The sequence below is a fragment of the Tenrec ecaudatus genome, chromosome 18 (assembly GCF_050624435.1).
Source record: "Tenrec ecaudatus isolate mTenEca1 chromosome 18, mTenEca1.hap1, whole genome shotgun sequence".
NCBI classification, from domain to species: Eukaryota; Metazoa; Chordata; class Mammalia; order Afrosoricida; family Tenrecidae; genus Tenrec; species Tenrec ecaudatus.
This window is the reverse complement of record NC_134547.1, coordinates 9,188,704-9,203,681: the sequence shown is the minus strand read 5'-3', so window position 1 is coordinate 9,203,681 and position 14,978 is coordinate 9,188,704. Positions and strand designations below refer to the sequence as shown.

Genomic DNA, 14,978 nt, shown 5'->3' with positions numbered 1-14,978 from the left:
TCTCATGCTCGTGGAGAATTTATAGTCTCGGAAACTCACAGGGACAGTTTACTGTGTTCGTTCGGGATGCCGTGAGTCAGCACTGACTCAGCTGCAAGGCATTTGGGGCTTTGTTTTTAATATGTAGATGGAGGCAGGGGGAAGGTTTACATCCTTGGAAACCCTGTGCTCTGGGTTGGGATGGTCTCCATGGCAGTGGACGGACAGACCGCCGTTTACCCAGCCCTCTGAGGAAGGCTCGATGGCAGTGAGTTTGTTTGGTCTTCTGTGGAAGGCTAATGGTCTCCAGTTTGGGCTGAGGATGTATCAAGCACTAGGATCCTCTGTGCACATGGTCCTTCGCGGAGGTGTGTTTTCATGAACCTCGGCAGATACCTCACAGTGGGGTTGGTACGTCCGTGGTGTGTTTAAGAAACAGTGTCCTGAGCGGAGACCTCAAAGCCCATCTGTAGACAAATGGACATCCCCTCACAGAAGGGTCACAAGGAAGGGACGAGTCCATCTAAACATATAATACTCCTCTAGTTCTTTAATGCCCCCCCACATCATGACCCCAGTTCTACCTTAAAAATCCAGCTAGACCAGATCATGTACACTGGGACAGTTAAACATCTAGATACAGGGGATCCAGGACAGATAAACCCCTCAGAAGCAGTAATGGGAGTAGCAATACCATGAGGGTAGGGGAAGGTGGGGGGACAAGGGGAAGAAAGGGGGAACCCATCACAACGATTGACATATAACACACCCCGAGGGGGCCAAACAAGAGATATGTGGGTGCAGGGAGACAGCAGATGGTGTAAGATATGAAATCATTTGTAATTTATCGAGGAGGTCACGCCACGGGGTGAGGGGGGTGGAGGAAGGGGGGGAAAGTGGAGCTGAGGCCAAGGGCTCAAGTAGAAAGTAAGTGTTTAGAAAATGATGATGGCGCCGTACGTACAAATGTGTTTCATGTGGTCACTATCTGGATTCTTACGAGAGCTGTGCGAACCCCCAATAAAGTGATTTTTAGAAAGGAAAAAAAAAGGGCACAGAGGCAAAGGCTCCCTTCTTCAAAGCCCCACAGTGCGCTTAGCCCTTTGGGGCCTCATGCCGGCCTCCTCCGGGTCTCCTCAAGACAGGCTACACTCAGCCCTGCTCCCTGTCACCACCAGCCCTTTCTGCCTCTGTGCCAACTTCACTGTTCCAGGCTTCTTGCCAACTTCACTGTTGTAACCCTCAACCCACGTTACAGCTTCCTTAGGAGCTCCTGGCCCTCCTTCCTCCCTCTCCATCTTCTCTCCCCAGTGGGCATCTGTCAACTTCCTGTCTCGTGACATCATGCAGCAGGGTCTTACCTCAGAAATCTCAATCCTGCACAGAGACCTGGATAACTCCTTGATGGTTGCCAGGCAAGGTCCTCCCACCAGGGCCAAGGCACCGGCCAATCCCTCCTCCCCACTCTTGGCCCCCCCGTGCTCATTTGCATAGTAGGCACTGGACGCCTCATTTGACTAACTGGTTAGCCAATCCCTGCAAAGGTGCCTACTCACTGGAAGAAAAGGCAGCAGCCCTGGAAGGGGGAGCCAGGGGAGGGATCCAACCAACGCTGTTTAAAGCTGTACCCAGCATGTCAATCGACCTGGACAAGAATCACAAACCCACCGGGGTACCAAAAAGAAAACAGAAAAATCCTCAGTGTTTGGGGGTGTGGGTGGGAGAATCTCTCAAGCTGCCCCCCCCCCAAAAAAAACAACAAGACAACGCATCTGTCTTGGAAGTAGTACGGCCAGAGAGTGCTCCTTGGAGGCAAGGATGGTGAGACGTACTCTGACATGTTTAGGACACGTGGTCGGGAGAAAGCAGTCCCTGGAGAAGGACATCATGCTTGGTCAAGTGGAGGGCAGCGAGCGAGAGAGGAAGGCCCCCGCCGAGATGGAGGGACCCTGTAACTGCAGCAGTGGGTTCACATTTCCAACCCACTCTCCCTCTACCCTCCCAGTGTCAGAATAAATCGTTTTATTGGAGGCTCTTGCAGCTCTTATCACAATGCGTACATCCATTGTGTGGCCGTCATCTAATCTGGTGTCGATTGGATGAAGAGTGTAGGGGCGGAGTCTAGGCTGTCAATCCAGAGATAGCCTATGAGACTTCTGTGTGGGTGTGGCCTTCTCCTGAGGATTCTGGGAACTCTGTTACTTCCTCCTTGGAGGTCAGAAGACACCTCTCTCTCTCTCTCAATTCGACTCCCTGGAAGACATTGCAGAAGACAAGCCACAAGAACGCAACTAGAACTCTGAAGCTGGAGAAGCCACATGGAGACCCCTGCCAGCGCTGAGATGCTCACAACGCCACTGGATCCACCAGACTTCCTACCCACTGGCTTGAGATCCTCCTGCATTTGGCTCCATTGCATGTGTTTCATGAGTCTGAAGAGGACTTTATAGATTGGTATCGGACATAGGGGTTAATATCGGACTTATGGCCTTGGACTGGACTGGGCTGGGATGTTTTCTCAATGTTCAATTGCTCTTGTATATAAACCTCTCCCTTATATACATATGAGTGTCCATGGACTACCCGGACTAACACAATTGAATCAAGCACATTGATACATAGGTTGCCATCATTTTCAAGACATTTTCTTGAATGGGTCTCCCCCTATCTCCCCTGAAAGCCTCTATCTAATTAAAGGAAAGAGAAGAAGAAGCAGAAGCACACATTTTATTGGTGCCCTGGATGGTGCAGTGGTTACACGTTGGGCTGCGATCCTCATGGTCAGCAGTTCAAAATCACCAACAGCTTCGTGGGGACAGACTGGGCTTTGGACTCCTGTAAACAGTTATAGTCTCGGAAACCCACAGGGGGTCACTATGAGTCAGCACTGACTCGACGGTAGTGAGTTTGCTTTATAAAAGGGAAAAAATCCCTTTTATTATGAGTTAAGAGAGCGCAGACAGCAAATTCATTCTCCGTTGGTCCACGAACTGCCTCAGGATGTTGGTGCGGCTATTAGCCCTGCCACGTTAGCACTCTCCTCATTTCTTACCCTGTGGCCCTGACATCATCTGGTGGCAGCCTGAGACTTTTAGGAGTGAAGGGGTGGGGTTGAGCCTGTCAATCAGGTCGCAGCTTGATGACCTCGTTTGAAGGCGCAATGAAGCTAAATAGCTCTCTGGGGGCCAGACCCACCCTCACTTTCTGCACGACATTCCTGTTGATAAACCACAAGGAACTATGCTGACGGAGCCAAAGCCCTGGAGCTGGAGGAGCCACGTGGAGACCCACACCAGCGCTGAGATGCTTCCACAGTCACTGGATCCACAGGACTTTCCACCCACTGGCCTGTGATCTTCCTGCATTCGGCATCAGTGCATGGCTGCATGAGTCTGAAGAGGAATTTATAGACCGGTATCGGACCTATGGGCTAATATCAGACTATGGACTTGATCTGTACTAGGCTGGGATGTTTCCTTAATATGCAATTGCTCTTGTATGTAGAGCTCTTTCTTATATACACGAGAGGCCGTGGATTTGTTTCTCTAGTTCACCCTATTACATACCCTGTCTCCCTCATTTCAATCTTTCCCTGTTCCCTGCCCCTCCCTGCCTTCTTCTCATCTCCGCCTTTGGGCAAATACTGCCCATGTGGCCTCACACAGTTGATTGTTCTAAGGCGCATGTGTCTCACAGATGTTATTATTTACTTTAGAGGCCAACGCATGATTTGGCTAAAAGGTGGCGACTGCTGGAAGTGGCTTCAGTTCCAGGCAAACAGGGTGTCTCAGAGAGATGTCCTGGAGGCTCCTCCAGCCTCTGTCAGTCCAGTAACACGGAGTTGTTGTGGTTTAAATCAACTTGAGTTCTGCTCTACGTTTTTCTCCCGTCCTCACTTGGACCTTCTGCTGTGTCCCTGGTGAGAGCCGTTGGGAGCAGAAGCCGGGCACCAGCTAGCTCTTCTCGTCTCGGGGTGGAGGAGACAAGTTCCTGATGGGGACTGATCACTTTCTTTTGTCTTTCGATTCTTTCGCTGCCCTTGGTTCCCGGCCCGAAGAGGCTGGTAGCCGAATAGAGGAGGTGACTGGTCTTAGTAATCTCGGGAGTGGCCGTGGTCAGTTTGCTCCCATATGGGCACGTCTTCATAGAGGCTCAGGGCTCAAAGTAAAGCCAAACTACTGGTTAGCTTTGGAGTCCAAGTGGGGTGAGAGAAGGTGAGGGATGAGGTTTTCTACTCCCTTGAAGAGTTACCCTCTCCAAAAACAGAGAAAGAAAATGTGTTTGAAAATGACCGTGGGAGTCGTTGTCCAATACTGCTCCAGGTGCTTGAAGTGTGGAATGCTATGGCATCCGGAAGAACTCCCGGTAAAACGATGGCAAACAAACAAACCAAGAGTTACAGCCCCAGAAACCCACAGGATGGTGGCTCTACCCGCCCCGGTGCATCAGAATTGACTCAGTGGCAGTGAGAGAGCTTGTTCGTAGCGTCGTGAGGTCAGCAGTTTGAACCCACCAGCCGCTCTGAGGGAGAAAGATGAGGCTTTCTAGTCACCTAAGGAGTTTCAGTCGCGGAAATCCACGGGGGCAGTTCTATCTGGTCCTATGAGGACTATTGGTGATAAGCAATACTGTCTTTTAAAAATTGTTTTATAACTGATTGGGAGTTAATACATCGATCCTGTCATTTTGCAGTCCAATCACACCAAGCAGAATTATACTGCAGGGCCCACCATGCGTTTCCAAGCATCCTTTTTCTCCCCGGCCTCCTTGTCCCCCCCAACCAGGGCCCCTTGATAGATTGTAACTTGTCGTGATTTTCTTATCTCACATTAACCCCACTGTCTCCCTCCCCCCGCGTTTTCTCTTGTTCTTCCCCCTGGAGGTGGGGGTGATTCTGTGTCCACCACTGCGACCGACAGGACCCGGATCGATGGGCCCTGGATTCGGGTGTTTGGGTTCTCCCCAAAGCAGCCTCTGAGGATGGGTGCTTCCCACCCCCTCGCCCATGGCTGAGTCTTTTCCAACATATTGTTGATGTTTCCACCCCATCCCGCGCCCTCCGCCCTATTGGCCCCGGGCTGGAGCCCATCCTCGCCGCCAGGCGTCAATCCACCTTGTCCAGGGACTTGCTCTTTTTCCCTGCCCCTCTCCATTTGTTGCTTAGTGGATTTCTAGTGCTATTTTCCTGGGGAGTTCTGTTTTTTTTCCAACCATCTCTCAAGAGACTTATCTTTCTACAGAAGGAGTCAAAGAGATGGGAAGGCGAACCCTATTTGTCCCCCTTTTTACATATTTTAAGGAGAATTGTTTTAGTTTCGTTTTCAGGAGAATTCCTTTAAGCAGGAATGTCATGCCCCATCACAGGGACACATCGATGCTCTTAGTTTTCCTCCTGTTACTAGACATTTCAGTTCTGTCTCATGTTCGGATACTGTAATACTTTAAAGGGCAGTTTAGTAAAAAAAATTTTAATATATTAACATTTATTTTTTAATATATTAAAATTTAAAATAAATAGAATAAAGGGCAGTTTGGTAAAAAAATTTTAAGTATAAAAATTTTTTAACTAACTAATTAAATAAAGGGCAGTCTGGATAATATTTGCCCTCTGTATTTGGCCACAGGTTTTGTTTTTTCCCCCTCATGGTTAATCGTTTGTAAATGAGTTGTATGTACATCCTCAGGATCCATTCTAGTGCTCCTCCCCACTGTATTTCTGTTTTTATTCACGAAGCCAGAAGATCTCTAAATGTTTCAGGAGCTGCCTTGGCCTTTCGGTCTACGATCTGAGTGCCCGTGCACCTGGCCCTTGTGTTCTTTGTGCCTTGGGAATTGCCTGCCCCTGGTTGAGTCCTAACGAAACAAACAAGCAAAAAGACACTGCCATCGAGGCCATGCTGACTCGTGGTCACCCTCCAGGCAGGGCAGAACCGCCCCTGTGAGTTTCCAAGCCTGTCACTCTTCACGGGAGTAGAAAGTCTCCTCTTTCTCCCGAGGAGGGGACCCTGGTGGCATAGTGGTTATGGATTTGTGTGGACAGTGTGGAACCACCAGCTGCTCCTCGGGAGAAAGATGGGGCTTTCTATTTCCATTAAGAGTTACAGTGGGGGAGCTGATGCCAAGGGCTCCAGTAGAAAGTGTTTTGAAAATGATGATGGCAACAGATGTACAAATGTGCTTGACACAATGGATGGGTTGTGCTGAGTTGTATGAGCCCCCAATAAAATGATTTTTTTTAAAAGAGAAGAGTTACAGTCTGGGAAACCCACGGAGGGGGTGGTTCTACCCTGCCCTGGAGGGTCTGGATGGAATTGACAGTGAACTTGGATGTTAAGGTGGAGGGTGGGGACAAGGAAGAGGAAGTAACAGTAGACAAGTGGGTTGACGGGTGTTGACTTGTGTGAAAGGGAGGCTGGAGGACCACAAGGGGGACAAGAGAAACTGGAGAGAAAATGGGATAGAAGAGGGGGGCTGTTAGCCTGGGTAGACTAGAGAAACAAATCCAGGGAGACTCGTGTGTGTGTGTGTGTGTGTGTGTGTGTGTGTGTGTGTGTAAGAGAGAACTTTATATCCAACAGCAATTATATAGTAATTAAGAAATCACCCCAGCCCAATCCAGAGCAAGTCCATTAGTCCGATATTAGCCCATAGGTCCGATACCAGTCTATAAATTCCTCTTCAGACTAATGCGACACATACATGCAATGACACCGAATGCAGGAAGATCACAGGCCGGTGGGTGGAAAGCCTTGTGGATCCAGGGCTGGTGGAAGCATCTCAGCGCTAGCGTGGGCTTCCACGTGGCTCCTCAAGCTCCAGGGCAATGGCTCCATCAGCAGAGCTCCAGGTGGCTTGTCAGCAGGAAGACGAAGCAGAGTGTCCCACCCCCAGGGAGGAAGTCAGGAGTTCCCAGAATCCTCAGGAGAAGACCAGGCCCCCATAGAGGCCTCGTTGGCTATCACCTGATTGACAGGCTAGACTTCACTCAAGTTGACAGGCGATGATGTAACTTCCCCAAGGGGGGTGTGTGCTGAGGAGTGGTTTGAGCTGTTCGATGCAGATTTGATTATTTGAAATGTAAACACCCCTTCCCCCCACCTAATTCACAGTAAATATATATATATATATATGCATATATTTTTAAAGACGGAGAAGAAACCCACGGGCAGTTCTCTGTCCTAATAGCTTGGTAGGTGGCGTGATGGATGGTGACCGCAGTGAGCTCATGGGCACGTGTCCGCCGTGATCCAGACAGATAAACCACAGAGGAATTGCGACAGCCCTGAGACCTTCCAGAGGCAGAACCCGGCCACACTGCCCTGTTTCCCCCCACCCCCCAGGGTCTCGCACGTTTCCTTCCACTTTCCCATCTCCCTCCAGTTCTCCTTCCCAGACCCGTTTCCTCCTGATACGAGTCCAAGCTTCCTCGAGTTTTCTGGAACGGAAAAGAGAGGAAGACGCCCTTAATGCCTTTTCACAACCGCCACGCGGTAGAGACCGCCACCGTGCCCATCCTCAGCTGGGCAGACGGGCAAACGTGGTCTAGACACAGGCGGGCTTCTGACTCAGCCAGCCAGGCGGGAGAAAGGAAGCACAATTGCAAGGTGGCACTGCAAACCGGCAAATGGAGTGAGGTCATCCCTAGCAAATAAGCAAACTCCAGGCGGTGGGAGCCAAGAGGTGATTAGTGGTTACCAGGAGTGGGTGGCAAAGGGAATGCTTGCTTTGGGAGCTGTTGGGGCTGTGAAGGTGCAGTCGCCTGGGTTCCGACCCACAGTGACCCTTACCCATGCCCCACAGAAGGCAGCACGGCCCGGTCCCATGCCATCCTCACAGGGGTACCTGTGCCTGAGCCCACGTGGCAGTCATGTGTCCCCCACCTCCCCGAGGGCCTCCCCGTTTCTCAGCTGCCCCTCTGCTTTCGCCAGCCTGACGTCCATGTCCAGGGACTGACTGATCTCTGCCGGCAAACGTACCTGCCACGTTCATCTAGGTATAAAAGAGGAGAAGGAACCGCGCCGGCAACGGTCAGTGACTCATTTCACAAAAGTCGCCGTGCTACATCTGGTCAACCCACACGGACTGTCGAGAGAGAAAAAATGCCAAGCCACCAGCAAAGAAACTAGTTCAGGGTAAATCATGCGGGCAGTGATGTGCCGGTAAGAGTGAAGGATTTGGGGAGTGAACAGCGGTTCTCAACCAGCAGTTCGAGACCCCTCTGGGAATTGAACGACCCTTCACAGGGGTCGTCAATTCATCACAGTAGCAACATGACAGTGATGCCGGAGCAACGGAAATAATTTTATGGTGGGGGTCACCAACGCATGAGGAGCTGTCTGAAAGGGGCGTGGCATGAGGAAGGTGGAGAACCACTGATCTAGAAGCAAGATGGAAATTTTTTTTCTTCTTTCCTGATTTTATTGTATTTTTTAAAATGGAAATGTCTTTTTTTTAATTTAATCACTTTATTGGGGGCTCATACAACTCATCACAATCCATCCATCCATCCATTGTGTCCAGCACATTTGTACACTTGTTGCCATTGTCATTCTCAAAACATTTGCTTTCTACTTGAGCCCTTGGCATCAGCTCCTCAATTTTACCCTCCCTTCCTGATTGTAACTCTTTACAAAAGTAGGAAGCCTGGTCTTTCTCCCGTGGAGTGGCTGGTGGTCTTGAACTTTGGACCCTGTGGTTAGCAGCCCAAGGCATAACTTCTACACCACCAGGGCACCAAGGCTGTGAGTGTTCACAGGACCAGCTCACCATGTGCTTTCTACCAAGGAGTGGCTAGTGGGTTGGCCTGAGGTGTGGAGTTGATGACAGGCTTTCCTGGGCTGGGTCCTCTCTGTGGAAGTCGGTCCGATGGGTGGGTTCGAACCACAACCTTTAGGTTGGCAGCTAGCTTCGCCATTGTTTCACCAGGGCTGGCTTCCCCTGTTCCCAGTGAATGCGATATTTGGTTAGTACTCTGCAAGATGCTCAACAAGATCAGAAGGAAGACAGCCTGGCCTTCTTCTCCTGGGGGCCAACTGGGGGTCTGAACCGCTGACATGACTTTGAGCAGATCAGCGTGTGGCCTGCTACACCGCCAGCGCTCATCAATGTAAACAGATAAATATTACACATATGTATTTACACACACACAATTTTTAAAAGAGCCCATTGAAAGGAGGAAATGAGGACCAGGGAGCAGAAATCATGCGGTGTTTCCCTGCGCCCTCTACCGGCAAAGGGTAGCATTGAACAGTTGTCAGCAGAGAGATGTTTATAGGGCGCAGTTCCAATAGCGTAAAAATCAGCAAAGAAAAGGGGGTTGGGGGCTGAGAGGTAATACACACTGATAACTGGCACAAGGCTGGATTGTCAGAATTCAGCCCAGTGTGATACCAATCGTAGGTTCTTAGCACTATTTTTTCTTTCTTGTTTGTTTTTTGTAAATCATTTTATTGGGGGGGGGGGGTCATGCAACTCATCATAATCTATGCACCCATCCACTGTGTCAAGCACATTTGCACATTTGTTGCCCTCATCATTCTCAAAACCTTTGCTCTTGTACGAGCCCCCAATAAAATGATTAAAGCAAAACGAAACGAAAAACATTTGCTCTCCACTTAAGCCTCTGGCATCAGCTCCCTATCTTGTCCCCTGCTGTCCCACTCCCCCTCCCTCATGAACCCTTGATAATTTATAAATTATTATTGTTTTTTCATGTCTTACACTGTCCGACGTCTCAGCACTATGAAAGTGTTCTCTCCGGCATGCCTGCGTTCCTCTGAAATTCCAACCTGTGGCTGGGTAGTCAGTGAAGTCCCCTTTTAATATACAGTGTCGGGGAACTCTGGGGAAGTGAAGGAGTAACCCCCAGTTGTTAAAACAAACAAACATCTCACTGCCATCCATCCATAGCTGACTCATCGTGACCTTCTGTGCGTTTCCAAGACTGTAACTGTGGAATGAAGAAGCCCGAGAGTCTCAAACTGCCGACCATGCAGATCCCAACCTAACCACTACACCACCAGGGGTCCCTGCCGTCCATGTTGTTCCGTGCTGGCACGCAGATTCCGACTCACGGCTCCCCCGTGTGTGTCACAGTAGAACTGCTCCCGGGGAGCTTCAAAGCTGTGACCTTGCATCAGCTAAGGTGAAATCCAATGAGTTCAAACTGTCCACCTTCCAGCCAGCAACCAAGCACTCGCCTGGAGTCCCCACCCAGGGCCGCCTTAGCTTCAGGGTGAGTTTGTCCAGACACCTGGATCCAACCCAGCTTCCTCCAGGGGTTTAAAGGGATGCTGTAGTGCGTTCCCCATTGGGCTGCTAACTGCAGGGTCAGCAGTTTGAAACCACTAGCCGCTCCTTGAGGAAAAGATGAGGCTTTTTTCGCCTGTAAAGAGTTACAGTGTGGGAAACCCACAGGAGCCTTTCTACCCTGTCCTACAGGGCCGGTATAAGTTGAAATCGACTCAGGAGCAGTGAGTTTGGCCATAAGGGCCCAGTGATTATGTACTTGTTTGCTAGGAGAGTTTCCAACCCACCAGCGTCTCCGAAGGAGATGGAACAGTTTGGTTTTTGTACAGATTACAGACTTGGAACGCCCCTGGGGCAGCTGTGAGTCAGAATCTGCAGCTCCCTCCCTTTTGGGGGGTGGGAGGGATTAATTACTTTATAAACCCTAGAACATCTGTAACTGATCCCAAGGGGAACTTATTTTCCCCTTCCTGCAAGCTACAATCACTGCAGAATGGGTGCAAAGAAGTGGGGGGACGGCTCTGTCACACCTACTCCTACTCTTGAGAGGGGAAGGCCCCATGTGAGTGTTCTACATGTTCACCAACACTTCACTTGGATACAGGGCCCCCCATGTAGGTGGAGAACTAAAACAACTCACTGCCATCAAGTTTGAGAACGTAAAGCCTCATCTTTCCTCCAAAGGACAGCTGGTGGCTTCGAATTGCTGTCCTTGCAGTTAGCAGCCCAATGCACAGCCCACGACGCCACAGACTCCCTGTACGTGCGCGGGGTGGGTACAAGTTAAGAGTCCCACTGCGCTCCCGGCAGACAAGTTAAGAGTCCCGGCAGGAAACGGAGATGCCATTGGACGAACGGCCACGCCAGGGTCGCAGAGCGCCCTCTACTGGCAGAGGGAAGGAAGCCGAGTCTCCGCGTCCAGTCCGGCGCCGCGGGCAGTCCTGGGCGCAGCGGCTTTCTTTGAGCCTGGCCTTCCCGCCTCTGGAAACGAGGCGTCCTCATCCCGACCCCCTCTCCTCTGGATTCGTGGGATCCGGGAGATGAAATGAGGAGCGCTCGGAAAACCGTCCGTGGCTGCTGCCGCTCGTGGTCGTGGGAACTCCGACGCGTGGCGCCCCCTTGTGGCTCCGAGCGGAACTAGCTCCATCCGGCCTTAAGGGCAGGGCTTTGCAGGGGCAGATGCATGGCCTTGAACTGCCCACCTCTTGGCTCGGCGTCGAGCATGCCACCTGGATTAGGTTGGGCTCTAGTGGCGCTTGTATGTGTTGCATAGAATGAGATATAAGCAAGGAATGGCTGACACAGTTGGGGAAATAGGTATACTCAAATTAATAAACATTTTTTAAATCTAATTTTAATCCATATATTTATTTTATCTAATAAATATATTCTATATAATAAATGCATTGTGTATAATAAATATCTTCTGTATAGTAAATGCATTGTGTATAATAAATATCTTCTATAATAAATGCATTGTGTTATTCTATATAATAAAATATAATAAAATTATATTCTATATAATAAAATGTAAACTATATAAAATTAAAATATATCTATTTTAAATAATACTGGAAAGCCCTAGGGGCAGTGGTACTTTGTGCTGTCCAGTTGCTGTGTGAGTCAGAATTGACTCGTTGGCAGTGAGTTCGTTCGAGGCCGGTAAGTTTATTCCAGGGCTGCTGGTTCCATGAGCAGGACTATGTCTTTGTTGTTGCGTTTTTGTTGTTGTTGTTATGTATGTTTTACTTCAATTAAAAAACAGACTCACTATCACAATGACCTCCCTATAACTCCCCGGGGGATGAACAACAGAGAAGGTGGTAAAGGGAGACATCAGACGGTGTAAGACATGGAAAAAGAATAATAATTTCTAAATTATCAAGGGTTCATGAAGGAGGGAGGGGAGAAAATGAGGAGCTGATACCAAGGGCTCACGTAGAAAGAAACTGTTTTGAAAATGATGATGGCAACAAATTTACGAATGTGCTTGACCCAATGGATGGATGGATGGGTAGATGGATGGATTGTGATAAGAGTTGCCCGAGCCCCCAATAAAATGATTTTTTTAAACCAAAAGAACTCGATGATGAACATAATCCCAACCCCTCTCTAGCCACTCTCCCCCAAATTAATGAATGCAACTAGTACCTGTGGAAATGGCATAAATAAGGAGTTTACCAATCAAAAGCATCCCAACTATGATCAAGGGCCATGAGTGAACTCAGGACCAAGCAAAGAAAACAAAAAGCGGGGGCCTCCTTCCCAGTGATGATGCTCAAGTCCTGCTGCTGCATCTTCATGAGAACTCACATGGGAAATAGTATATCCAGATAATTTAAAAAGGAAAGAAATGGGTCAATCCAGAGAGTCAGCTGGCTGCTCCTGGGATCTGCAGGCCACACAACGGGAAACCGAGGAACCAAACCAGGGTGACAAAACAGCGCGAGCGAGGGGAACCGGCTGGTGGATGCAGAGGGCTGAGGTCGGCCACATGAATCCACCTCTGGTGGTCCCACGGTGGCTCCTGGGATCCGCAGGTGATGCAACAGGAGATGGCGGAACCAGAAGGCTAAGGACCAGAGAAGATTCTGTTCCACTCAGTCTCTCTCTCTCACATGAGAGGCTTAGGGCTTCAAGGAGATGTCACCAGGCTGCAGTACAGTTGATAGGTTGAGCTCCGCCCCTACCTTTACCCAGGTGTGTGCAGTTAACAGAATCCCTAACCATCATCACCTCCCCCCTCAAGGCCTCAATCACCCCCGCTGTTGTGTGACCCCTGGCCTCTCCTCTGCCCTCCAATCATTCTATCCTCTCTCTCCCAACAGGCACCAACTGGATGATCGAGATTGTCAGCTTGATCCTGAAGGACGGGGATCCCTCTTGGATCCGCACAGTTCCCATTTGGGAGCGGGCACCTTGGTGTGAGACCATCATGGGCGCCTTCAATCTCCAGAACCAGAACAGCCCCCGCATCAGGAGCTCACATCTCCCCATCCAGCTCTTCAACAAAGCTATCTTCAACACCAAGGCCAAGGTGCCCAGGCGGGAGGGGCGTGGGCGCGGGCATGCGCGTGGGTACATTAGCACTCAGAAATCAAACTTAGTGCCATCCGGTCGATTCCGACTAACAGCGACCCTATAGGATGGGGTGGAACTTCCCCTGTGGGCTTCCAGGGCTGTGACACTTTTATAGGAGTCGACGGCCTCATCTTGCTCCCTCAAGGGGGGCTGGTGTGTTTGAACTGCTGCCCAACACGGGAGGCTAAGGGAAGGAGCCCCCGGGTGCATGGTGGTTGCGGCTTGGGCTGCCATGTGTAAGGTCCGATGTTTGAAACCACCAGCTGCTCAGAGGGAGAAAGTCCACTGTGGCAGCCAGCTTGGGCGGCCAAGGAGGAGGCCAGGGTGGGTTCTGGGAACAGAGAGATGGGGGCCGGCTGTTCTTCTTTCTTAGCCAACACCTTGCACCTTGATCTCCCCCATCCTGAAGCCGTGCCTCCCTCCACGTCTCTTTATTTCCTGGAGCGAAGCTGCCCCTCTTCCCTGCCTGCTTCAGAAACTCTTTCCTAGAATTCAGTGGGAAGGCGCTATCTCCAATCTCGGGGATGAGGTGCTCTGGTCCCAGCACCATTCGTTGGGAAGTCCCCTGAAAGGTCTACCCTGAGTTCTGCATGCTGCGGGGTCAGGAGAGAAGGGATTTAAGGACAGGAAGGCAGAAGAGCCAGGGTCCTGCCTGTGACTGACACCACACCCGCCCCCTCCCCTCCATGCCTTGATAACATCACCTGCAGGTGATCTACGTGAGTCGGAACCCCCGGGATGTACTGGTCTCCCTCTATTACTACTCCAAGATCGCCGGGCAGCTGAAGGACCCCGGCAGACCTGACCAGTTCCTGCAGGACTTCCTCAATGGCGAAGGTGAGGACGGGGAGCAAACAGGACAGGGTCCCAGGGGAGAGGGAGTCCCCAGGAGCCCCGAGAGAAGAGAAACAGAGACAGGACCAGACGAAGAGAGAGAGAAGGCAGTGCTGAGTGAGACAGAGAGAGAGAAGGAGTCAGGGAGGCAACAAGGGACAGACTGAGAGAGAAACTAAAAGACAGAGACACAGGTAGGGGAGAGACTGAGAGACACAGAGAAAAAGCATGAGACAAAGAAAAAGGGAACAGAGAGGCACCCCAAGATAGAGATGGGTAGACAGAGCCACAGTTGCGGGGGGCCGGTGACGGAGGGACAGTTTGGCTTCAGGGAATAAAGAGTGGAGCAAGCGGGGAGGTATGGGGTTCAGGATGGGGGTGATCAGGGCGTGAGGTGTTGCCCAAAGCAGGCAGGGCCCCAGATGATAAGAAAGGCAGGGCCCCTGAGTCACCAACCCCTTTTCTGTTCTCCAGTGGGAGGGAGCCCCAAGTGGATGGAGGAGGGGCTGGAGGGAGCAGGTCGCCTCATAGTCTAGAGAGACAGCGCTGGGGGAGGGGCTGGTTGGGTCAGACAGGGAATGTGGTGGGGATCTGGGGTGTGTAGGGAGTCCGGGGAGGTGCCCAAGCGCCTGCCTCTTCCCGTCACAGTGCAATTCGGCTCCTGGTTCGACCACATTAAAGGCTGGATTCGGATGCAGGGCAAAGAGAACTTCCTGTTCACCACCTACGAAGAGCTGCATCAGGTGAGCGCTTCGCTGGACATGCCCCCAGCCCCTGCACGCTCGCCTCCCATCGGGGCCGGCTCTACCCACGTGCAGCCTGGGGCCGTGGCTCCA

General features: G+C 50.8%; 1 protein-coding gene across 1 annotated transcript in view; it reads left to right on the top strand.

Moving 5' to 3' along the window:
* The window catches only part of SULT2B1 (sulfotransferase family 2B member 1), a 106,879-nt gene that overhangs the window by 88,974 nt on the left and 2,927 nt on the right, over positions 1-14,978 (top strand). The window contains exons 8-10 of the mRNA XM_075537912.1: positions 13,056-13,264; positions 14,019-14,145; positions 14,791-14,885. Coding sequence (XP_075394027.1) covers positions 13,056-13,264; positions 14,019-14,145; positions 14,791-14,885 — 431 coding nt within the window. The remainder of the gene's footprint in view (positions 1-13,055; positions 13,265-14,018; positions 14,146-14,790; positions 14,886-14,978) is intronic.